Source organism: Agelaius tricolor, unplaced genomic scaffold (genome assembly GCF_023055355.1).
Source record: "Agelaius tricolor isolate 1412-34295 unplaced genomic scaffold, bAgeTri1.0.p SCAF_39, whole genome shotgun sequence".
NCBI classification, from domain to species: domain Eukaryota; kingdom Metazoa; phylum Chordata; class Aves; order Passeriformes; family Icteridae; genus Agelaius; species Agelaius tricolor.
Genome location: NW_027269299.1, coordinates 2,611,513 through 2,635,950, shown reverse-complemented (window position 1 = coordinate 2,635,950; position 24,438 = coordinate 2,611,513). Strand labels below are relative to the sequence as shown.

The following is a 24,438-nucleotide window of genomic DNA, read 5'->3' as shown; positions in this document are numbered from 1 at the left end:
CGCTGGCAGCGCAGCCGCCCCGCAGCCCCCGGCCCCGCGGCCACGGCGCTCCATGGCCAGGACGGCCCGGCGGGCGCTGCGCCGCCTTTTCTCCTTCAGCTGCCTCAGGGGGCAGCCAGAGCAGTGAGCCCGGGGCCCGCACCAGGACCATGCCCAGAGACGCCGGCTCCCCCTGAGCACGTCCAGCTCCCGGGGGCAGCGGCCGGTCCCAGAGCCGCCGGCAGCAGGGACAGACCAACCCTGGGCACACACCCATGGATGGGTGGGGGTGGCCAAGGCAAACACTTGCCAAAGGTAGGTCCTGCTGCCGGCCCCAGCCCCTCAGCCCCAAGCCAACAGCAAGGCAGCCTGGTCAGGCAGAGCCGGCTGAGGAAGGGTGACAGCGCTGCCTCGTGCACTCCACAGAAGCTGACTTTAGGCCTGGGCTGCATTGTGGGGGTGCATCCCCACCCTGCCCCCAGGGAGGGGGGTTTGGGAGCTGAGAAATGCTCCTTGGGCCTCAGCATTGCAGGTAAATGAAGGCAAATCCATTCTCCTTTCACAGGGCAACTAGGAAAGTGCCTCCCTGGGTACCCTTAAAATAGAGTGGAGAAAGGTGTAAACCCTGGATGGATGGCCTGGGGTCCTCACCTCCACAAGAACCACCAGGACCCCAGTGCAGAGAAGCACAGGGCGAGGAGGGACCGATGGGACACTGCTGGAGACAAGAGTCTTGTACTGTCCACTGTTTGATCTCTTTCCCAATCCACCCCACCCTCACTTTTCCCTCTCTTTCCTTCTCACTCTCCTGTTTCCAATCTGCTTCAATTTCTCTACCCCATATTTATTGTTAAATAAAATCCCTGGGTTTGACTTTGGTAGATGATCTCCTTGGCACCTTAATTCAATCAGAGCCGTCTCTCCATAAGCACATCTTCAATGCTAGTGCAGAGTGGAAGAGTCTGGACTTTAGGCTGAACCTGGAATGCAGTCTGATCTAGTGTGTGTGGATTTATATTTTGTACTGCATGTCATGACAGATTTTAGTTCCTTAGAGAAACGCCCCTACCTAAAATATTCCCTCTTGGAGCTTTGTTCAAAGCCATTTGGAAGACAGCTGGAGATAGAATTGTCTTTAGAGGTCATGTGGCAATCCCCAAATGTAAGAGGATCTGCTCTTCCTGTGCTCCACTCTCCTCATTAGGCAGTTTCTCCTGGAGGTGCAGAGCTGCATTTTTGGTGTCCGTGACTCCTGCCAATTCTCCTCCAGAAGATGGCAGGAGGCTGGATTTGCTCTGCAATGTCTTTTGGCACTGACAGCAAGCTGGGGATGTTATTTACAGAGGTTTATTGTGGCATTGCAAGGAGGGCTGAGGGACATTTGCCTGTGAATAGCAGCAAAATTTAAGACTCTGCCGTGTTTTATTTATGGCGTGTTTCCAGATGCTGGGCACAGAAATAATTTGCTTAATAAATAATACAAATAAACAGACATCCAACGCCTCGTGCTCGCAGCCCAGACAGCCACACACAGAGGCACAGCCTGCCAGGGAGCTGGAGGCTTTGCAGCAGCTCTGCTTTCATGGAACCCTTCAGGTTGGAAAAGACCTTCAAGATCATCGGGTCCAATTTTTGAATGAATCCCACCACATCCACCAACCCAAGTGCAATGCCTACTCATTTTTGAGCACTTGAGGGATGATATCTCCACCATTTCCCTGGGCAGTCCATTCTAATGCTAACCATCCTTTCAGTGAAGAAATCTTTCATAATATCCAACCTGGACCTGCTGTGTCACAGCTTGAGGCCCTTTCTCCATGTGCTATTCTTTCCTGGGAGAAGAAACCAACCCTGACCTCACTCAGCCTCCTTTCAGTCGTTGTAGAGAGCAATAAGGTCTCCCCTGAGCCTCATTTTCTCTTTTTTAAGGTCTTCCTCAAGCCATTACTGTAATGAGTGACCAAGGGCTGGACAATTCCTTTTCCAGCTGTTTTCCTCTCTTTCCAGAGCCCCATCAAGTATCCCAGGGCACAGTGAGCAGCTCGTGACCCCCAGAGCTGGATGATGTGATTTCAGTATCTTTAGGTATCAGAATTAACCTTGGGAAAATTATTCCAGGCACTAAAATCTGGGAATTTTAATTTACATTATCAAGCATTGGAACAGGCTTCCCAGAGTAGTGGTGGAGTCACCATCCCTGGAAGTGTTCAAAGGGGGTGTGGATGAGGACAGGGTTTAATGGTGTTGACAGTTGGACTGGATGAACTTGGAGCCCTTTTCCAACCTTTGCAATTCTGCAATTCCATGATTTGGGTGATCTCCCAGGTCCCTCTGCCCCGGCTGCAGAAGTGATGTGTGGAGTCACCTCGTTGGCCTGGTCTTTGGTTCCTGGAGCTATTTTAGGTGTCCCAAAGTGTCCAATGGGCTGTAGGAGGGAATGGGGCTCCTCTTGGCTCCCTGTCCTGTTGACCAGCAATATGTAAATGCACAGATTGGTTGACTAAAGTTTCAATAAATTCAGTGCCAAGGCAGCGGGATCACACTCAGGTTGTGGAGAACTGGATGATCTTGAAGGGTTTTTCCAACCCAACCCATTCTGTGATTTATTTCACCCTAAACCAGACGTGCACTTTGTTAGGTGATTCACACTCTAAACTCTATTCAGTTTGTTGATTAGATTGTCTTTAATTGACGATAATTAAATCAAGATGAATAAATTACAGACACCCCAAATTATGCAGATGAATCCAAATCTTCTCCTGTGCCTCAGTTTCTCCACAGGAAGAATTTAATTAATTTTTACCTTGTAAGGCTAAATAAAAATATCAGCATATCCAACAGTAGAGAAAATGAGGTCAATATTCCTCTGTTATGTCTTCATGGTTTGAAATGACTGGTTGGGAGAAGACACCAGGCCTGGCTAAGAGTGGACAGATAAAAAACATATTTCAGGCATTTTTTCCTTCTCATAGGCACATTCTGGCTGGAGTTCCAGAGCAGTTTTTATTCCCTTCTATCCCTTGGAGAGAGCACATTTTCTTCATCCATAAGGGTGAAGAAAGAATCGTGCCAAGAGCAGAGTGACAGTGGTAAATGGATAATAAATATTTTTACATGAACTGTTACAGCTATGGCTGGGGTGAAATCGTTCCAGGAGACAGCAGGAACAGCACAAAGTAATTTGGAATCTTCAGGAGTGCATGTCCTGGGATACCCAAACCCACAACACATGTTACACCAGGACAGGAAACTTCAAATGCTGCTGTTTAAAGTTTAAAGGCGTGTTGGATAGAAAAAGGAGACAGAGGGTGCTGAAAAATTCCTAGGAAAATGAGGAATAGTAGAGAGAAAGTAGGGAGACTGGAGAAACAGAGAAAAAGAGAATTATTCCTTTTTTAAACTTTTGGTGTCTATTCTGGAGCCTTTCTTCTTCTATTTGAGGTAAATATTTAAAAAGATCTAAAAAACGGAGGAACATTCAGCATTGCCACGGACTGGCACAGGAGGGGAGATTTCCCCCGGAGAGAGGCTCCTATTGCAGGCAGCTGCAGATCCCTCGGCTTTGGCTGCACAGCAGCTGGAAATGCAAGTCCAGGAGCTCTGTCCATGGCCAGCCCCAGCAGGTGACAGCAAGGACAGGGCCCTGGCAGCTCCAGGACATTTGCAGGGAGCGCCTTCAGCAAGCGCTGGGGGCTGGGACTGGGTGCAGAAAAGGCCCTGGGGGTCTCTGCAGCCAGGCTAAAGGAACAAAGTTTTGTTATGAATAAGAAGCTTGACTAGCCCAATATTCAAGCAATCAATTTATTATTTAATATGGTAAAGTATGAGCAATACAGCGCTGGGTACAGTGGGGGAAGTTTTCCCTCCAACTGCACACCGATAATTGAGAGTTACAGGTATTTATAGGGGTACTCCTCAGCTTTTTCAGCGGTTTCTATTTCCAATTTTTACTCATCAGCAATTTTTATTCCAAATTATTACATCACAATTCTATACACTATTGTGATTTTAGTTTCTCTCAGGATGTATCTCAAAAGGAGTATCCCAGATGGTGGCGGTCCAGTTTCCAAAAGAAGAAAGACGAATCCCACCTGGTGGAGTCCAGCTCCCCAGATTTGGGTCCACCTTTTAATTGCAGAGACTATACATCTAACAACAGTGATGTCCAGCTTCCCTTTGGTTGAAACCATAAATCCTTGAGGTGATGTTCATCTTCCTTTCTCAAACTGTTTTTCTCTGCTTTATTAAGGCATGAGATAAGCATATTTCCTTTATATATATTCTAAAGCTATAGTTTCAAGGATACAAGTAATATACTAAAATTATACTTCAAAAGGTTATTATTGCAGGGCTCTTTATGGATTAAATGCAAGCAAAAAGCAACATCCTTAACACCTTAATTCCAATGCTCCTAAATCAACCAGGGTTAATTGCAAACAAAAGATAAGTTCAAAGGCCTTTTCCCATGCTTTATTTTCCTCAGTTATTGTTAGAATTCACAGCTCTCCCATTGTTGGGGTCCACACATTTCGCATTCACAAATACACACGTCGCCTGTTTGTACCTGACATGAAACACAGCTCTGTATTTCACACTCCTTTGTCCATATGTAGTGCTCATGTGCCCAAGGCCTCAAAACCCCACATTGAGAGATCTCTGGACCATCTCCAAAGTGTTTTCATATGAAAACATTCATCTCATACTCTAAGAAAATCACCAGAGGACACAGCCAGCCTGACCTGTCTGTCCTGGCTACTTTTGTCTGGGAGCAATCCTTGGATATACGGAATTTGGGAGGCCAAATTCTAATTTTCGCCATGGCGCCTGGACATGAAGGCCGGCTCCTTTCCGTAGGAAGGAAGGAACAGAGCCCCAGTGTTTCAGGGGCAGATGAGAAGCGACCACCAGAGGCCAAGGCCAGCAAGAGCTGGCAGGTTTTGTTCTGAGAAGTACACTTGCATTCAGGAATTGTTTTAGGGAGAGTACCAATTTTGGCAATGGGCATCTGAAAAGAGGGACAGTTCTTTTCCATAGCAAGGAAAGCACGGAGCCCCAGTGCTCCAGGAGCTGATGAGAGGCAGCCCTTGATATCCCCACATCGCCCAGACCGGTCAGGTGGCCCCTGGGAGGCCAAGCCAGCCAGACCTGTTCCATGTTCCCTCAGTTCCATGGGGCCCCACAGTGTCCCAATGGTCCCTTGCTTCCCTGAGGGCCTGAGGTGTCATAATGCCCCCTTGGTGACACCAAGCCCTGAAGGGTCACAATGGTCTCCATGGTTCCATCAGGCCCCACAGAGCCATAATGGTCTCTGGGTTCCATGAAGCCCCGCTGTGTCACCATGGCCCCTTGGCTCCATGGGCTCCAGTGGTGCCACAATGATCCCCTTGGTTCCATGAGGTCCCCACAGTGTCCCAGTGATCTCCATGGGAAGGAAAGCACCCAGCCCCAGTGTTACAGGGGCAGTCACCAGAGGCCAACGCCAGCTAACCTTAATGGTATTGGCAGATTTTACCTGGGAGCAACCCTTGGATATACAGAAATTTAGAGGTGGAATCCTAATTTCAGATATGGACACCTGGAGAACAAAGATGGTTCTTATCCATAGGAAGGAAGGCACAGAACACTGATTCAACAGTGACCTTTGGGGATCTCTGGGGGTTATTGGGGCTCCTTTCTGAACATCGTGACACAACACGAGCTTCTCTAATAAACTTTGCCTGAAGCTCCCACTGTGCCCATGACAGGAACCCCTGTGAGTGTCTGGGCCATCCCGGCTCTTTGGCAGCTTGGGGACCCCTGGGATGTCACCGTGGAGCCCCCGTGAGGGCCTGGGACAGATCGGTGCCTTTGCAGCCCAAGGTGCCCTGGGATGTCACCATGGGAGGTGTCCATGGAGCCCCTGTCTCTGCCTGTGACATTCCAGCTCTGGAACAGCCTGGAGACTCTTGGAAAGTCCCCATGGAGCCCCTCTGAGGGCCTGTGAAAAATCTGATCCTTAGCAGGCAACCATCCCCAGCCCCCTGTTGCTATGGTTGGTTTCCATGGCAACCATCACCAGGCCCCTGTTGCTATGCTCAGTTTCCATGGCAACCATCACCAGGACCCTGTTGCTATGCTCAGTTTCCATGGCAACCATCACCAGCCCCCTGTTGCTATGCTCAGTCCCTTGGCAGCTCCATGGAGACCCCATGCCAGGGGTGGTTGCCATGGACACCAGCTCAGGCCTGCAGCCAGAGCCCGTTGCCATGGCAACCATTGGCAGCCCCATCCCCAGGCTCATGGGATCCCAGAGGCACAGAATTGGCTGAGCTGGGAGGGACCCATCAGGATCCTCCAGTCCAACTGCTGGCCCTGCACAGGACACCCCAACAATGCCAGCCTGGGCCTGGCAGCGCTGGCCAAACGCTGCTGCAGCTCAGAGAGCCCTGGAGCTGGGACCCTTCCCTGGGGAGCCTGGCCAGGGCCCCAGCAGCCTCTGGCCAAAAACCTTTTCCTGACATCCAACCTGAGCCTGCCCTGACTCAGCTGCAGCTGCTCCCTCCACTCCTGTCCCTGGGCACCAGAGGGAAGAGGTTCCCACAGCCCCAGCCAGGGACCCGCTCCCAAGGCTGCTGCCATGGCCACCAGGGCTGGCACCAGCTGGGATGCTCGGTTTCCACGGGCCGGGCTTGAGGAATGGGATTCCCCAATTTCCTGCTCCCGCTAAAACCGCGCTGCCCTTGCTGCACTCCCGCCTCCCATGGAAAGCACAAAAGGCAAAGATCCCGGGCTGGGATAAGAACAATTTATTGGGAACAGCAATGAGATAAGGAACAAACAGGAATAAAAACAATATTGTCAATAGAAAGGATAAGAAAAACTATTTACAGGGAAAACTACAACATCAACAACTGTCTCTGCCTGCCCACATATTTCATCCTGTCTGGGAAGGACACTCTTCTCCTCAGGGAGAGAGAGTCCCTTTCCTGCCCCTGGCAATGTTCTGAGGTGGGAGCGAATGTAATGACAGGGCCATGGCCAGACCCTCACGTTCTTCCATCCCACATCATGTCATTGGCAGGGGTAGGAAAAGAAGCAGGTGTCTTCCCAGCATGGATCACAGGGAACATGGATCACCAGGGCTCTTCCCAATGTGGCTTCTCCCATGGGGGATGAAGCTGGAGTGGTGCATGAAGCTGTTCCTGCAATCGAGGCACTTGCAGGGCTTCATTTACTGGTGGCTCCGTTGGTGTTTTGTCAAATGAGAGCTCTGGGTGAAGCTCTTCCCACAGTGGGGACACGCGTAGGGCCTCTCCCCAGTGTGGATGCGCCGGTGGGTGAGGAGGGTGGAGTTGTGCTTGAAGCCCTTTCCGCAGTCAGGGCAAAGGAAGGGCCTCTCCTGGGTGTGAATCCACTGGTGCCTGGCGAGATCAGAGCTGGTGGGAAACCTCTTCTGACACTGGGGAAACTCGTAGGGCCTCTCCCCTGTGTGGATGCGCTGGTGCCTGATGAGGTGGGATTTCTGCTTGAAGCCCTTCCCACAGTCAGGGCAGTGGAACGGCCTCTCCTCTGAGTGAATCTGCTCATGCAGGTGGAGACTGGAGCTGGTCTGAAACCTCTTCTGACACTGGGGACACTCGTAGGGCCTCTCCCCAGTGTGGATGCGTTGGTGGATGATGAGGGTGGAGCTGCAGCTGAAGCCCTTCCCACACTCCCCACACTCGTAGGGCCATTCCCCAGTGTGGATCATCTGGTGGCGGATCAGGGTGCTGCTCTGCCTGAAGCTCTTCCCACACTCCAAGCACTTGTGGGGCTTCTCCCCATCATGAAGCTGCTCATGCACCACCAGCTCTGAGCTCTGGCTGAAGCTCTGTCCACCTTCCTGGCTCAGGGTGGGTCTTTCCTCCTCAGAGCCCCCTGGGCTGGCTTTGGAGCCCCTCCTCCTGTGGGATCTCTGGGGCTTTTCCTTTACATTGGAATTCTGCACCGTGGAGCCATTTAAAATGGCCTCTTCCATGAGGTTCTGCTGTGGGGATTTGTCCTCCCCAGTCTCCATCCTCAGCTTCTTCCCTGGGGGAGGAAGGACAAGGAGAGGATGGGATTTGCCTCCGTGCCACAGAGAAGGGGAAGGAGATCCCCCAGAGCATCCCTGGCAGGATGGGGTTGGCAGCAGGGTTGTCCTGCAGCCGGGGGCTGTGCTGGGCTGGGAGATGGAGCAGGAGAGAGGGGGAAAGGGGCACTGACTTCCTCCTCACCTGCCTGGGTATCCCAGGGCTCCTTCCTCTTTCTGACAGCCTCCTCCTCTTTTGAGTCAAGGTTTGGGAATGGGAAATCCTGTTTTGGGAACGAAACAAAGCATGCACACATTGTCTTTTCTTCTGGTTTGAAGGCAAACCTGGGGGAGAGTCTATGCCAGAATTACAATTTAATAAGGAAATGAAGATCAAGCAATGATACAGAAACACTGCCTTAAACTGACAGAGTCAGGATATAACCTGACACCCTGTTGCTGGTCAGGGTGGTGGTAGCAGTCCCATTAAATGGTGCCTGCAGTCCTGTGGGAGTGATGAGCATGATTCTGTCCAAGCAGTGATCCTGTAGAAGGGTCTGGTCTTCCTCTGGAGGTCCAGTGGTGGTTCTGGAGCTCTTGTCCTCTGGGAATCCAGTAGGCAAGCTGCTCCTGGTGTTGCAAGGCTCAGCTTATATGCAGGTAGGAATGCTTGGATCCTCCCCCTGGGCGGAGCATCCCACAATGGGATGATGGAATTTTATCAGTTCTGCAGTGACACTCAATGGCCCATTCCCAGAAGATATCTCCCCTGGAGGGCGTTATCAGGGCTGAGTCATGGAAGAGATCAAGAACACTGCCCCACCTGTTTATAGCAGTTGATGAAGATGGGCATTGAAAACATGCATTTGGTTCCATCTTACATTGCAGCCTGAAACAGTGGGGTAATCCCTGCTCAGGGGGTGAACACCACCCCCCTTACCCAAACTGGCTCAGGTGTAAAACCCCCACCCCGGGAAGGCCACACACACAGGGGACAATGTCACACTTGCCCTGCTCCAGGGCAAATGGCATCTCTCTAATATTTTCTTAACCAGATTGCAAAATTATTTTGGCACAGTGAGTTCAGGGCACTGTTCTTTTACCCCAGTTGCCTTTGACAACAGCATGGTTCCTTCCTCTGAGGAGGTTGTGGGTCTCTCTGGAGGAACTCTTGGAAACTTGGATGCAGCTTCGTCTGAGCGACCTATGGGAGAACTGATGAGGAAAATGGCTGTTGTGGGACTGCAGTGTAAAGAAAATATTTTGTTGTCCCTCCTTGAAAAGTTTGTTAAAATCACTGGAGGAAATGGAGCAAATGATACCAGCAAGACTGACAAGGTTCATTCACCACATGGTGAGGAACGCAAGGCTGCTAAAAGTCCCACAAGAAGCCCAGCTCAAGTAGCTAGATTCCCAAATAACTACTGAATTCCTAGGGTTGGGTTTTTTGCCAAATGTGAGAATCATTATTCTCTTCATCCCTGTCACCTTTGTGACAGCTACACAGAGCTTCCACTTCCTTTTAATAATATCCGTAATGGGCCAAATTTGCACTTTTCTTTAATTGTAACCTGCCAGCAGATGAGCTGGAGCTGTGCAGGAACCAAGGAAACTTGGAACTGCCACAGAATTGTTTCTATTGTCAGCCGGTGCTGCGGCGGCCGTGGGGCAGAGGGGTGGGAAAGGGGGGTCCGGGGTGGCAGTGGAGGAAATGCCGGGCCCGGGGGCTGAGCACAGGGCTGAGCACGCAGAGATGGTTTTGTTCTTGCTGAGCTCGCACTGAGCCAAGACCTGTCCTGCCCCTCATTCGGCCACGCTGGGGAGGGGCTGAGGGTGTGGGGGAGGTTGGGAGGGGACACAGCCAGGACAGGAGATCCCAGCTGACCCCAGGGATACCCCAGACCATAGGACATCATGATCAGTGCATGAAGTGTGGGGAACAAGGAGGAAGGGGGCACATTTGCAGTGAGGGTTTTGTCTCCCCAGGTAACACTTAGGCAGGATTGGGCCCTGTTTCGCCAGTGGGCAGGGCCCGCACCAAAGACACAGACACCAACTTAACTTAAGGAACAGTATAATTTAGATAATGCAAATTTGCAAAAAATTACAAAAATATTAGGTAGGCAAAGCAAATAATCATTAGTAAATAATTCCGAAAGAGAAGATGTTGAAATGAGTATCACACAACTGTCCATTTCTGGCTGCAGGCTCTGGAGATTCTATCTCTGCCTTCAATCAGGGTTGCATTCCCTAAAGAATCCTGGTACCAAATCCTGCTTTCCAAGGCTGGAACAGTGTCTCAGGTTTAGCTGGGTGTGTATTCAATTACCCTCTGTTAAAGTTGGGGCAATTATCATCTGTTAATTGAACAGTTTACTTTATCTCTTCCAGATGAATCCTCCCTCCAGGGAGATATCTTCTGTTAATGGGCCATTGAGTGTCACTGATAAAAATTCCATCATCCCATTGTGAGAAGCTCTGCCCAGAGGGAGGAGCCAAGCATTCCTATCTGGATATAATCTGAGAATGTGAACAACAGAGTCAGCCTTCTCCCACAAGATTCCCAGAAGAGCAGCTTTCAGCCCCACTGGATCCCAGAGGAAGAGCAGGCCATTCGATGGCACAACTGGACCTTCAGAGGAAAACTCCACCCTTCTACAGGATCACTGCTCCAACGGAACCACACCTGTCCCTGCAGGAGCACTGCAGCCACCATTTAACAGGAGTGCTACCAACACGGACTCACAGGGTGTCAGGTCGTATTCTTACTCTGTAAGTAGTTTTTAGTACTACTGCATTTGTATTTTTAATTTTCCTTCTGAAGAACTCTTATTCCTATTCCCCTAGACTTTGCTTGACAGCCCCTTGTTTTGAAAATTATAATTCCAAGGGAAAGGATTAACATTTTCCATTTCAATGGAGTCTCCTGCCTTCCTTAGCAGACCCCTAGGGCATTGTGACAGTTTTCAAACTGACACAATGCCCTAGGACATGCAGGCAGGTGAGGAGGAAGTCAGTGCCCCTTTCCCCCTCTCTCCTGCTCCATCTCCCAGCCCAGCACAGCCCCCGGCTGCAGGACAACCCTGCTGCCAACCCCATCCTGCTGGGGATACACTGGGGGGATCTCCTTCCCCTTCCCTTGGCACGGAGGCAAATCCCATCCTCTCCTTGTCCTTCCTCCCCCAGGGAAGAAGCTGAGGATGGAGACCAGGGAGGACAAATCCCCACAGCAGAACCTCGTGGAAGAGGCCATTTTAAATGGCTCCACGGTGCAGAATTCCAATGTAAAGGAAAAGCCCCAGAGATCCCACAGAAGGAGGGGCTCCAAAGCCAGCCCAGGGGGCTCTGAGGAGGAAAGACCCACCCTGAGCCAGGAAGGTGGACAGAGCTTCAGCCAGAGCTCAGAGCTGGTGGTGCATGAGCAGCTTCATGATGGGGAGAAGCCCCACAAGTGCTTGGAGTGTGGGAAGAGCTTCAGGCAGAGCAGCACCCTGATCAGCCACCAGATGATCCACACCGGGGAATGGCCCTACGAGTGTGGGGAGTGTGGGAAGGGCTTCAGCTGCAGCTCTGCCCTCATCATCCACCAACGCATCCACACTGGGGAGAGGCCCTATGAGTGTCCCAAGTGTCAGAAGAGGTTTCCCACCAGCTTCCAGATCCTCCAACACCAGCGGATTCACTCAGAGGAGAGGCCCTTCCACTGCCCTGAGTGCAGGAAGGGCTTCAAGCAGAAATCCCACCTCATCAGGCACCAGCGCATCCACACTGGGGAGATGCCCTACGAGTGTCCCCACTGTGGGAAGAGCTTCACCCAGAGCTCTCATTTGATAAAACACCAACGGAGCCACCAGTAAGGGAAGCCCTGCAAATGCCTCGATTGCAGGAACAGCTTAATGCACCACTCCAGCTTCATCCCCCATGGGAGAACCCATGTTGGTCAGAGCCCTGGTGATCCATGTTCCCTGTGATCCATGCTGGGAAGACACCTGCTTCTTTTCCTGCCCCTGCCAATGACAAGATGTGGGATGGAAGAACATGAAGGTCTGGCCATGGCCCTGTCATTACATTCACTCCCACCTCAGGTCATTGCCAGGGGCAGGAAAGAGACCCTCTCCCCCTGAGGAGAAGGGTGTCCTTTCCAGACAGGATGAAATACGTGGCCAGGCAGGCAGTTGTTGATGTTGTAGTTTTCCCTGTAAATAGTTTTACTTATCCTTTCTGTTGACAATATTGTTTTTATTCCTGTTTGTTCCTTATCTCATTGCTGTTCCCAATAAATTGTTCTTATCCCAGCCCGGGATCTTTGCCTTTTGTGCTGTCCATGGGAGGCAGGAGGGCAGCGAGGGCAGCGTGGTTTTAGCAGGAGCAGGAAATTGGGGAATCCCATTCCTCAAGCCCGGCCCGTGGAAACCGAGCATCCCAGCTGGTGCCAGCCCTGGTGGCCATGGCAGCAGCCTTGGGAGCGGGTCCCTGGCTGGGGCTGTGGGAACCTCTTCCCTCTGGTGCCCAGGGACAGGAGTGGAGGGAGCGGCTGCAGCTGAGTCAGGGCAGGCTCAGGTTGGATGTCAGGAAAAGGTTTTTGGCCAGAGGCTGCTGGGGCCCTGGCCAGGCTCCCCAGGGAAGGGTCCCAGCTCCAGGGCTCTCTGAGCTGCAGCAGCGTTTGGCCAGCGCTGCCAGGCCCAGGCTGGCATTGTTGGGGTGTCCTGTGCAGGGCCAGCAGTTGGACTGGAGGATCCTGATGGGTCCCTCCCAGCTCAGCCAATTCTGTGCCTCTGGGATCCCATGAGCCTGGGGATGGGGCTGCCAATGGTTGCCATGGCAACGGGCTCTGGCTGCAGGCCTGAGCTGGTGTCCATGGCAACCACCCCTGGCATGGGGTCTCCATGGAGCTGCCAAGGGACTGAGCATAGCAACAGGGGGCTGGTGATGGTTGCCATGGAAACTGAGCATAGCAACAGGGGCCTGGTGATGGTTGCCATGGAAACTGAGCATAGCAACAGGGGCCTGGTGATGGTTGCCATGGAAACCAACCATAGCAACAGGGTCCTGGTGATGGTTGCCTGCTAAGGATCAGATTTTTCACAGGCCCTCAGAGGGGTTCCATGGCATCTTTCCAAGAGTCTCCAGGCTGTTCCAGAGCTGGAATGTCACACACAGAGACAGGGGCTCCATGGAGACCTCCCAGGGGTTTCTGGGATGGTAAAGAGCCCTGTGGTGAGAGGCAGTCGCAGCCATTCCATGGTGACATCCCAGGGCACCTTGGGCTGCAAAGGCACCGATCTGTCACAGGCACTCACGGGGGCTCCACGGTGACATCCCAGGAGTCCCCAGGCTGCCAAAGAGCCGGGATGGCCCAGACACTCACAGGGGTTCCTGCCATGGCCACAGTGGGAGCTTCAGGCAGCGTTTATTAGAGAAGCTCCTGTTGGGTCACGAGGGGCAGAAAGGATCCCCAATAGCCCCCACAGATCCCCTAATGTCACCACTGAATCAGAGATGACACAGACTCAGATCAGAAGGCTAAGGGCTAAAAGCCACCTGTTTTTTCAATCCTCTTCTTTTATATCTTGGTTTTCTACAGGTGGACCTCACTGGTCATTTAATCAACACATTTCACGTGATTGGCCAATTAAGACAACATCCTTCCGTAAACAACTTGATGGAAAAAAGCCAACTTATTAGAAACATTGTCAGGGCACCAGTTATTGATGTTTGTTTTCTGTTGGGCCTTTCTGGGGGCTCCCTGGATGGGGGAAACCCTCCAGTAGCAGTTCTGTGCCAGGTAAAAGGAGATGCACGGGACTTTTTCAATCTTCAGCTTCGTGTTTATTGTTATCTTATCTAAAGTTTTGCATTGCTGTCCACACCAGGCTCAGCATGCTGGAAAAGCACCGCATAATGGCCCCAAAATGTTCGGTTTCAAGGTCTTTTAAAGTTTTTTCATCCAATTTACTCTTAAAACGTACATTATTTCTACTTATTGACCACTAACTCATCCCTTGACTGTCCACATGACCTCTGTACTGTGCTTTTCTTGACCAATCATCCTGTGCCACCAACATTGCAGAAAATGGAATAGATATAGAAGACAGGGACTACACCCCAATTCCTGCATCTTGCTTCCTACCTACACCATACTAAAAATCCCAAAACCTAAATTTCTCACCCAAGTGACATGCTGTACTACCCTCTAATCTATTTCACACTTTGGTAAATTCTAATCTATCTCAAAGTCTTGGAAGTCCTCTCCATGGGCAAAGGTTCAAGGCAGTGTTTCTCTGGGGGTCAGGATCCCTCAGAGCAGACAGAGAAATATTCCCTGTACCCTAGATTCCTTCACATTTAACCTTAAAAACTTTAAAGATTTTAAGTTACCCAAAGATGTTCCAGGTAAGTAGGATTAGAAGGAGAAGAAATAGAGACCAACAGAAAGACAGAAGATCCATAGAAAGACACGCAAATGGGTAACAACAGCGCATGTTCCAGCATCACCAACAAAAGGAACCCCAAGAGAAGACAGGCTCCAGACCCTGGGCTGGCCTCGGGCTCCGTCTTTTCAACCCCTGGGCCTTCATGGGCCCCGCCCCTGGGGTGGGACTGCCAGTAGCTTGTCCAATCAGAGACAGGATAGATTCATCTGTTAGTGTGTGATTGATTGACAGCTCAGCCAATCAGAGAGGGGTTAGCACCGCCCCCTGCTGTGTGATTGACAGCTCTGCCAGGCCAGGGCTGGGGGCGGGGCTCTGTCCCACCACAAACCAAAGCCTGACCTGGCCCTGGCCCCACATGGAACAGGTCTGCCTGGTTTGGCCTCCTGGCGGCTGTTTGACAGGTCCCACTGAATTTGACATGTCAGGGGCCATTTCCCATCTAACCTTGAAGCACTGGGGCTCTGTGCTTTTATTCCTATAGGAAAGAACTGTCTTTCTTGTCTAGGCACCCATGGCCAATATTGGGATTCTGCATCTAAAATTCAGTATATCCAAGGTTTACTTCCAGACAAAATCTGCCCATACAGTCAAGTCTGACCAGCCTTGGCCCCTGGTGACTTCCTCTCATCTGCCCCTGCACCACTGGGGCTCACTTGTTTCCTTCCTATGGAGACCATTGTGACACTGTGGGGTGTTGTGGAGCCAATGGGCCATGGTGACACTGCAGGCCCTTGTGGAACCTGTTACACTGTAGGAACTTGTGGAACCAAGAGGATCCTTGTGACACTGTGGGTACCATGGATCAAAGGGGCCATTGTGGCACTCTTGGGCCTTGAGGAACCATGGAGACCATTGTGACACTTTGGGGCCTTGTGAAATGCAGGGCATCATAGTGACCCTGCAGGGTACCATGGATCCAAGGGGCCACTGTGACACTGTGGGGCCTCGTGGAACCAAGGACATCTTTGTGGCTCTGTTGGGCTGCATGGTCCCAAGGGGCCAGTGTGAAGCAGCAGGGCTTTGTGGAACCAAGAGGCCATTGCTGCATTTCAGGGCCTCGTGGGGCCAAAGGGCCGTTGTGATCCTGCAGGGCACCGTGGATCCATGGAGAGCATTGTGGCATTGCAAGGCCCCATGGAATCATGGAGACCCTTGTGCCACTGTGGGGCCTCATGGAAGGAAGGGGCCATTGTGACACTATGGGAACTTGTGGAACCAAGGGAATCATTGTTGCACTACTGGGCCCCAATGGAACCAAGGGGCCATGGTGACACAGCCAGGCTTCATGGAACCCAAAGACCATTAGGACACAGTGATGCCTTGTGGAACCATGGAGACCATTAAGATCCTTAAGGACTTGTGTAACCAAGGGGCCATTATGACACCTGAGGGCATCATGGAAGCCAGAGAACCATTGTGACACCTTAGGGCCCATGGGAGCAAGGAGCCATTGTGCCACTGCAGGGCCCTGTGGAACCAAGGGAACATGAAATAGGTGTGGCTGCCTTGACCTCCCAGGGGTCACCTGACAGGTCTGGCTGACCTTGGAATGTGGAGGGCCCCTCCCATCTGCCCCTGAAACACTGGGGCTCTGGGCTTTCCTTTGTATGGAAAAGAACTGTCCATTTTTTCCAGGTATCCATGCCTAAAATTAGGATTCCACCTCCAAATTTCTGTGTATCCAAGGGTTACTGCCAGACAAAAGTTGCCAGGACAGACAGGTCTGGCTGGTCTTTAACTCCTGAGTGCCAGAACTCCCCTATTTTCCAAACACTGGAAAGGGCTCTCTGCTTTTCTAGTATGGAAAAACTCATCCTTCTCCAGGCACAAATGTCTGAAATTAGGATTCTACATTCATAATTTTGAATATCCAAGGGTTGTTCGAAGCATACCTGCCAGGACAGACAGGTCAGGCTTGCCTTGGCCTCTGGTGGTTGCCGTTCATCAGCTCCTGAAACACGAGGGCTCTGTGGTTTTCTTCCTATGGAGACCAATGTGACATTTGGGAGCCTTGTGAAATGAAGGGGCCATTGTGGCACTGCAGAGCACCATGGATCCAAGGGACCATTGTGACACTGTGGGGCCCCGTGGAACCAAGGATATCATTGTGGCTCTGTTGGGCTGCATGGTCACAAGGGGCAAGAGCAAAGCAGCGGTGTGGGAGTTAGCCCAGCTGTAACTCAGAGTCAGACAGATTTTACCCCAGAAGAACTGGGCATGAGTTTCAAGTCCTGGGAATAATTTGTTTAACTAAGGGTAAGGTTGAGAGTTCCCCTATAAACCTTTAGTGTTATTATGCTAAGTTGTCCAAGTTCTACTCCCCTCTTGGTTACTTGTTTCTTCTATATGATTATTGTTCTAGTTTTCTAGCCCCAAATGTCTATGTTGTTGCTCCCCTTTGTCTCAGGTCTTAGGATCCTGCCCCTCATACTGTGCTTGACTTCTCCATGTTTGTTGTTTTTCACCCTGTTATTAAAGTTATTTTTGGGCAACTCCATCAAACCCGTGCCTTTTCATTTTCGCCACCCTTGCCCTGAAGTCAGGGAACCAGAGAGGTTTGTCACAGCCACCCTCATTGTGACCTTTGGCGCCTGAACAGGGACCCTGACACTCAGGGCTCCCTGTGTCAGTCACGTCAGCTGGGGTTAGCTGATGGATAGGCCAGGGCTCCCTGGGATTTTGGATTGTGCCGGGCTGGCAGATTCATCGTTGCTTGAAGGGACCTTGCACAGGATCAGCAGGGACAACAATGGTTTCACCTGCATAGGATTGCAGGTGGGTTTGGGGAAATGCAAGACATTTATTGCTCATTTTGCCACTGTGTTTTTACAATATGCACCCAAGTCCCATAATTGATTTGGTGTGTTTTGGTGTCTGTTCCCCCTAAGGCAGAGAAAGAGAAAATGGGCAGCCAGATGTCCAAAGTAGAAAGGAGCTTATATGGATGCTTTAAGTTCATTCTCACTGATCATGAGAAAATATTTTCAAAGAATGAATTAAAATCAATCATGAGGTGGATCATTAAAAATTTTCCAGATGCCTCTGCTGATGAAATCCATGCCACTGAATTTTGGGAGTCAGTGGGAGTTAAACTGTACAACCTTTCAATCAAAAGGGACCCCATTGCACCCTGCATGCTCCTCATCTTCCACACCATCCTTGAGAGCCTTCACCAGCAAGCAGTGTGCTGAAAACTCGATCTGTTGGTCACTCCTAACTCAGGACCTCCCCCCAAACCTGCCTTTCTCAGACCTTCCACAATGGTCCAAGATGGCAATGGCCACGTTGTCTTGGAGCATCATGCCCTGGAGACTCAAGATGGAAGGAGCCTGAATGTTTCTCGGGAGCCCGACCATCCTCCCTCCATCTTGGCTCCTCCACTTCCTGCTACCACAGCCTTCCCTTCCGCTCTGAATGAACCTCCAGACTCCACCCCCACAACTGTGGGTCACGCCCCCACTGTCAATCATTCCACCTCCAGCCTGGGCCATGCCTCCAGAGCTCCACCCTGGAAGTCTGCCATCCTAAATCAAGGAACTTCCTCCCCAACACCTGACAAAATTGCAGAGCCCTTTGCCTCACCCTCCGGCAACAATATAAACCCATGATCAAAGATACTAAGCCCAACTGTCACACTATTTCTAATCTGAATGTTTTTGCTCCAAGTTATTCTTCCTCCCCAGAAGACACTTTGGATTCCCCATATCCACCTTGCCCCTTAACCCCAGAAGATCCCTGGGAAAGGAAGAAGACTGGCAAATTGTCTCAAAATTCCTCATTGCCCTGTTATGTTATGAAAGAAGGGGGCAGAATCCCAGGTGTCAGCCATTGGTTTATGGGGAAATCAAGGATCTGTGTAGGGCAGCTAAAGGCCATAGGAAGGACTGACCTTGCTTTAATGGCCTAATGAGGGCCATGTTTACAGCACACGTCTTAACCCCCTGTGATTTAAAATATATTATGACCATGTTGTTGTCACCTACAGAATGCATCCTGTGGGAAGGGGGATGGAAGTGTTTACTAAATCAATTAATAGCAGACTATGCTAATATTGAGGCAAGGGCAGAATTGACAATCAGCCATCTAGCTGGAGAAGGACAACACAGCCTGCCAGATGATCAAGCAGCAGGTATCCCCAGAGAAGTATTGGATGATATAAAGGAGATGGCTTTGAAAGCTTTAATCTTGGTACTGGATGGTAGCACCCTCAATTTGGACTATGTAAACATAAGACATGAACATGGAGAGCCCTACATGAAATTTATTGATCACCTTAAACCGGCACTAGAGAAACAAGTCAAGGATAAAAAGACTCAAAATGAATTACTAAAATCATTGGGAGTAGTTAATGCCAACCCGGAATGTAAGAAAGTGCTGTGTGCCCTTCCACTAGAGCTGGAACCCACACTCCTGCAGATGACTGAGGCCTGTAATTGCCTCAGAACAACAGAACACAGAGCAGCTGTACAAGCCCAGGCCTTTGGGCAAGGAGTTGTAGAAGCCCTAGGGGCCATGCAATTCCCCTTTAAGGGGCCCCAGCAACATCTACAGGGCCCAAAAATATGTTTCCAGTGTGGTCAACAAGGACATTTTAGAGAAGATTGTCTCCAGGGGAAGGGACTATCCAGTCCCTAACGGAAATCAACATCAAATTAAGCGGAATTTCTCAAAAGGTAACTACATCAAGCAGCCATTAAAAAAACTACCACTGGAGTGCAAGGCAGCCTCACACTCTGACACAAATGTTCAAACCAACGATGCCTACAACTGACGAAGGTCAAGTAGCACAAACACCTATTACAGACCATGGAGCACTGAACTCCAGCACCTCATCTCCCAGTTGCCAAACACCACCAGGGGCAAAATTTGTCTCGGGTCTTGGTGAGCGTGAAGTCTGTTGTTTTAACTGACTATTTTGCCCATGCAATATTGACAGGACAGCTGGGGCCCAAAGATTGGCCCTGTGAACTATTAATCTTAGGAAACTGCCAATCGAGGACTGAAGTATTTTTCGTATTGCCATCCGTACTATCAGTGGCCTCACAATGAGAAATTACAGTGCTGGCCCTGTCTCCCGACCCACCTTGTTTTATACCCTAAGAACTAACAATTGCCCAAGCCATAATACTCCCCAAACAGGATGCCAATGACACTTCACTAGGGATGTGGACCCAGGTGATAAATCACGATCAACCAAAAATCACCTGCACTCTGGAACTTAACAGTGAAAAGATTGTTTTGACAGGGCTTGTGGACATGGGAGCAGATGTGACAGGTATCTCACGTTCCAAGGGGGCTCCTAACTGGGCGTTCACAGCTACTGCAGGAATATTGTCCGAGATTGGAGGTGACCGTGACAGTCTCCAAAGTGCAGAACTTATTAACATCAAAGGACCTGAAGGCCAAATTGCCACAATGAGACCATTTGTGATAAAGGACCTTGGTGTATCCCAGATAAGAACATCAAGTCCTACCTGGAGCCACTGAGTGTGGATTCTGCAAAGGAACCCCCAAGTCCACCCCAAGACAAAACCCACCAGACAATGACTCTAGCACCTGGACTAGACAATTCTCTTGAAAATGACACATAGGAAGCTTCTACTCACCTTCCTCAGCCTGTTTGCAACCATGCTCCTCGCGAGTGGATGGGTAGCCCTCAAAAACACAAAGCACAGTGTATGGATAACTCCAGCAAAAGCCATGAAACAAGACACCCTGTGCCTGTCTGTCGCTAGCCCTGATGACCCCTTCTCCACCTGCCTACTGGGGTTGCCTACAGATCTCTGGCCAATACCTGAGGGTGCCATTTGCAGTATGCCAGGTGACAATCCTGACGGCAAATAGAAGTGCAACCCTGTCGGTGCTTGGGACTACTGGACCCAGAAGCTGCTGCATGCACCACTCGAACTCAGGGGGTAGAAATTCTCAGCTCTGTAAAAATGGACTTTTGTGTAAGGTTTTATTACTGTCTGAGATGGGAAGAGGGCGAAAGACACAAAATTACAAGAAAAAAAGAAACTATCAGGAGAGATATCTCCCCATACCATCCCACTTACAAAAACCAGACCTGATGGTGTAATTACACCTCTCCCATAATTTCTTGGGCCAGTAGCTACCCACTCAACTTGCTGCAGGGTGTGTTTCTTATTTGCAAGGATAGAGCATGGCCTGTGAAGGTGTCCCTTCACACATCAAAGGCAGACATTGTAGCTTGGGGAGGCTTACCTTGCTGGCACCCAACACAAAAATGATTAATGGCCAGAGAAACAGAGCAAAAAGATCTACACACTACTTTGAATCTGATTGCAAAAATAATGTCATCTATTGGAGTCAAAACAAAAGAATGGCAGCCTCCATCTTACTACCTTGGGTGGCTGCAGCTAAAGCTTTAGGACAATCAGACCATCCTGGGTGCCTGTTGAGTAAGCAAACTAATGCTGCCTCCCTCACATTGAGTGGCTGCTCTCAGACACAGAGACCATCAGACACGCCACCTTGCAGAACAGCAATAGAGTTTTTACTCTGGGCACATGGGCATGGCTGTGTAGACTCTGAGGGTATGTGCTGCATGAACCTCTCCAGCCACAGCCAGTCAATCCACAAGAGTATTCAGGTACTGAAGGAAGGGCTCAAGAAGCTTCAAGTGGAAAACAAAGACTGGTTCAATAAACTCTTCCAATCTAAGGGACTAAAAGGGATGGATGATGTCTAGTGAAAAATGGACTATTAATTCTCTTAGTTGTTGTTATTGTGTTGTTAATGGTCCCATGTTTGTTTGAATGTTTTTAGAAAGTCTTACAAAATTCCTTCAATTCCATCTTTGTTGTAAAACAGAAAGGGGGAAGATACCCAACACAGGATCCTCATGGACTCCTTGGAGGAGAGAATTGGAGGCCAGGATGGCACAAAAAACTCTCAGAGACTCAGTGTGGGAAGGAAAATCCTTAGAAGTATCTAAAAGTATTCTTAAATCCATAAAGTACCTTAAAAACCTTGAGTATCTCAAGGCATTAATGAGCCCCACTGAGTGTCAGTACAAAGCTCTCCAGGGACTCCTTAAAGCAGATAATTGGGGCCATGATTGCACAAACCTCTCACAGAGTCTGTATCAAAAGGGAAACACCAAGTACCTTCAAATAACTGAAGTACCCTGAAGCATTAATGAGCCCCACTGAGTGTTGTTACTGACAAAGCCTCTCCAGGGACTAATTACAGCAGATAATTGGAGGCCATGATTGCACAAACCTCTCAGAGACTGCAAGGCAAAAGCCAAACCCAAAGTCCTTTGAAAAACCTGCAGTCCCTGCAAGGAGCATGAAGGAGCCCCCAGGGCCATTGCTGAGCAAGGCTCCCCAGGGACTCCTTGCAGCAGATCCTTGAGGCCACTGGGATGTGGGCTAGGGGGGGATGCTGAGGGCAGCACAAGGGGCTGACAGTGCCCAGCCTGGCTGGGGCTGTGCCAGGAGGCCCCAGGGCCTCAGGACAAGGTGTCTCCTCCCAGCTCTTGCTGGCACAGACCCTGCTGTGCCCCAGGGCACTAAGACTTGGCTTCTCTTTGTCCCCACCTGTCATCACTGCCTGCAGTTCTCTGCTCTGCCTGGGGCCTGGGGACACTTGCTCAGTCGTGTCCCTCTCTGGGACCCATTAAAAGTCCAAGAAATTTTGGAGTTGGATTCTGATGTGGAGTTCTGGAGAGGTTTCTTCAGTTCCCTCTCAGGGACTGATGTTCAGGGCCTGAGCACAAAGCCCCAGAGGCTGATTAAAGTCCTTGTGCTGTGTCTGTGCTGCTGAGCTGGGCTGGGCTCCTGGCACAGAGGCAGCTCCTGCTCACCAAGAAGAGCTTCAAAAGCACATTTCTCTTGAGGAGCAGCTCTTCTGCCAGCCCAGCAGGGCTGGGGCACTGCCTGCAGCCAGCGCGGGCACAGCACAGAGGCACAGAGAGCTTCAATCAGTCAGGGCTGGGAATGGGCTGAGAAGTGCCTGGGGCACCATCACTGCCAGCCCTTGGCACAGGAGCCTCTGGCTGCAGGACAATGCAGCTGCAGCTCCTGGAGCCATCTCCTCAAGCTGGAACATGCCAATGCCTGCAGAGCCTGTGAGTACATTCTCTGCTTGTCTCTTGTGCAGAGCAGCCAGGGGTGCCCAGGGCTGTCCTGCAGAGCAGGGTCCTGCAGCCCAGGGTGCTGTGCTGGGGCAGGGACTCTGCTGCCTGCCAGGGACAGCTCTCAGCCAGCCCTGGCAGCTGCTCCCAGCACTGGGGGACAAGATCTGGGTGGCAGGAGACAGCTGGTGAGGCTTGGGAGTGTTCTCCTTGTGTGGGGAGGATGCTGCATTGTTCAGGACTGCTCCCAGCATGGCATTGAACTGCAGAACATTTCCAAGTAGATTATACAGGGAGCACAGTGAAGAAGTGGCTGCATAAAAGAGGAATTCCTGCTTTTTTAATCTGCTGTTCTCAGTTGCCTGGATTTAAAATTGTACTGCGATATTCATATCTCAATTCAGGCTGAGAAAAAAAAAAAATTTCTCTCAGATCTGAATAAAGCAGGCAGTGACAGAAATCAGCAGAAATCAGACAGAGCCCCTTAGAGGCAGCCTCAGAGCCGCTTTTCCAGCCTCCTCAGGGTTGCTCTGACGTTGCCATCAGAGCCTGCAGAGCCAGAGCTGCCCCTGGGCAGTGCCTGAGCTGGGAGGGCTCTGCAGGGCAGAGCTGAGCCCCCAGGGCTGGGCTGGGCTCTGGCAGCACTGGCAGGGCCCAGCCCTGGGCACAGGGAAGCAGCTGCTGGCAGGGACAGCTCCAGGCAGCAGAGCCCTGGGCAGGCAGTGGGGGGAAAGTGCCCCCAGGCTGTGCTGGGATATTTCAAATCCTCTCCAAACCCAACTATTCCATGACTACTTTTCTTACAGATCCCCATGCCAAGGCATCACAGCAAATGTCCAACAGCAGCTCCATCAGGCACTTCCTCCTGCTGGCATTGGCAGACACGCGGCAGCTGCAGCTCCTGCACTTCTGCCTCTTGCTGGGCATCTCCCTGGCTGCCCTCCTGGGCAACGGCCTCATCATCAGCGCCATAGCCTGCGGCCACCACCTGCACACGCCCATGTTCTTCTTCCTGCTCAACCTGGCCCTCAGCGACCTGGGCTCCATCTGCACCACTGTCCCCAAAGCCATGCACAATTCCCTCTGGGACACCAGGAACATCTCCTACACAGCATGTTCTGCACAGCTATTTTTTTTTGCCTTTTTCATCTCAGCAGAGCTTTGCCTCCTGACCATCATGTGCTACGACCGCTACGTGTCCATCTGCAAACCCCTGCACTACGGGACCCTCCTGGGCAGCAGAGCTTGTGCCCACATGGCAGCAGCTGCCTGGGCCAGTGCCTTTCTCAATGCTCTCATGCACACGGCCAATACATTTTCCCTGCCCCTGTGCCATGGCAATGCCCTGGGCCAGTTCTTCTGTGAAATCCCACAGATCCTCAAAATCTCGTGCTCACACTCAAACCTCAGGGAACTTGGGCTCATTGTGGTTAGCCTTTGTTTATCATGTGGCTGTTTTGTGTTCATTGTTTTCTCCTATGTGCAGATCCTCAGGGCTGTGCTGAGGATCCCCTCTGAGCAGGGACGGCACAAAGCCTTTTCCACCTGCCTCCCTCACCTGGCTGTGCTCTCCCTGTTTCTCAGCACTGCAGCGTTTGCCAACTTGAAGCCCCCCTCCATGTCCTCCCCATCCCTGGATCTGGCCCTGTCAGTTCTGTACTCGGTGGTGCCTCCAGCCCTGAACCCCCTCATCTACAGCCTGAGGAACCAGGAGCTCAAGGCTGAAGTGTGGAGACTGATGACTGGATGCTTTCAGAAATATTAAACTGCTGGCCAAGTCCTGCAAATTAATTATAATAAAACTCATATATGATGCTTTGTGTTGGTTTGGATTTGGGGTCTTTTTTCCCTTGTTTTAATTTTTCATAATATCCACAAAGAAATATCAATGTTTG

General features: G+C 50.8%; 2 protein-coding genes across 2 annotated transcripts in view; both read left to right on the top strand.

Annotated features, from left to right (window-relative positions):
* Positions 1–24,438, top strand: part of LOC139603513 (zinc finger protein 594-like) — a gene marked incomplete at its 5' end in the record, with an annotated part of 428,549 nt that overhangs the window by 27,186 nt on the left and 376,925 nt on the right. Inside the window, 1 exon segment of the mRNA XM_071454476.1 lies at positions 11,387–11,806. Within this exon segment, the coding sequence (XP_071310577.1) occupies positions 11,387–11,806 (420 nt within the window).
* LOC139603482 (olfactory receptor 14J1-like) lies at positions 23,376–24,308 on the top strand. Its single transcript, XM_071454454.1, has one exon. It carries the CDS (start codon positions 23,376–23,378, stop codon positions 24,306–24,308), a length of 933 nt encoding a protein of 310 aa, XP_071310555.1.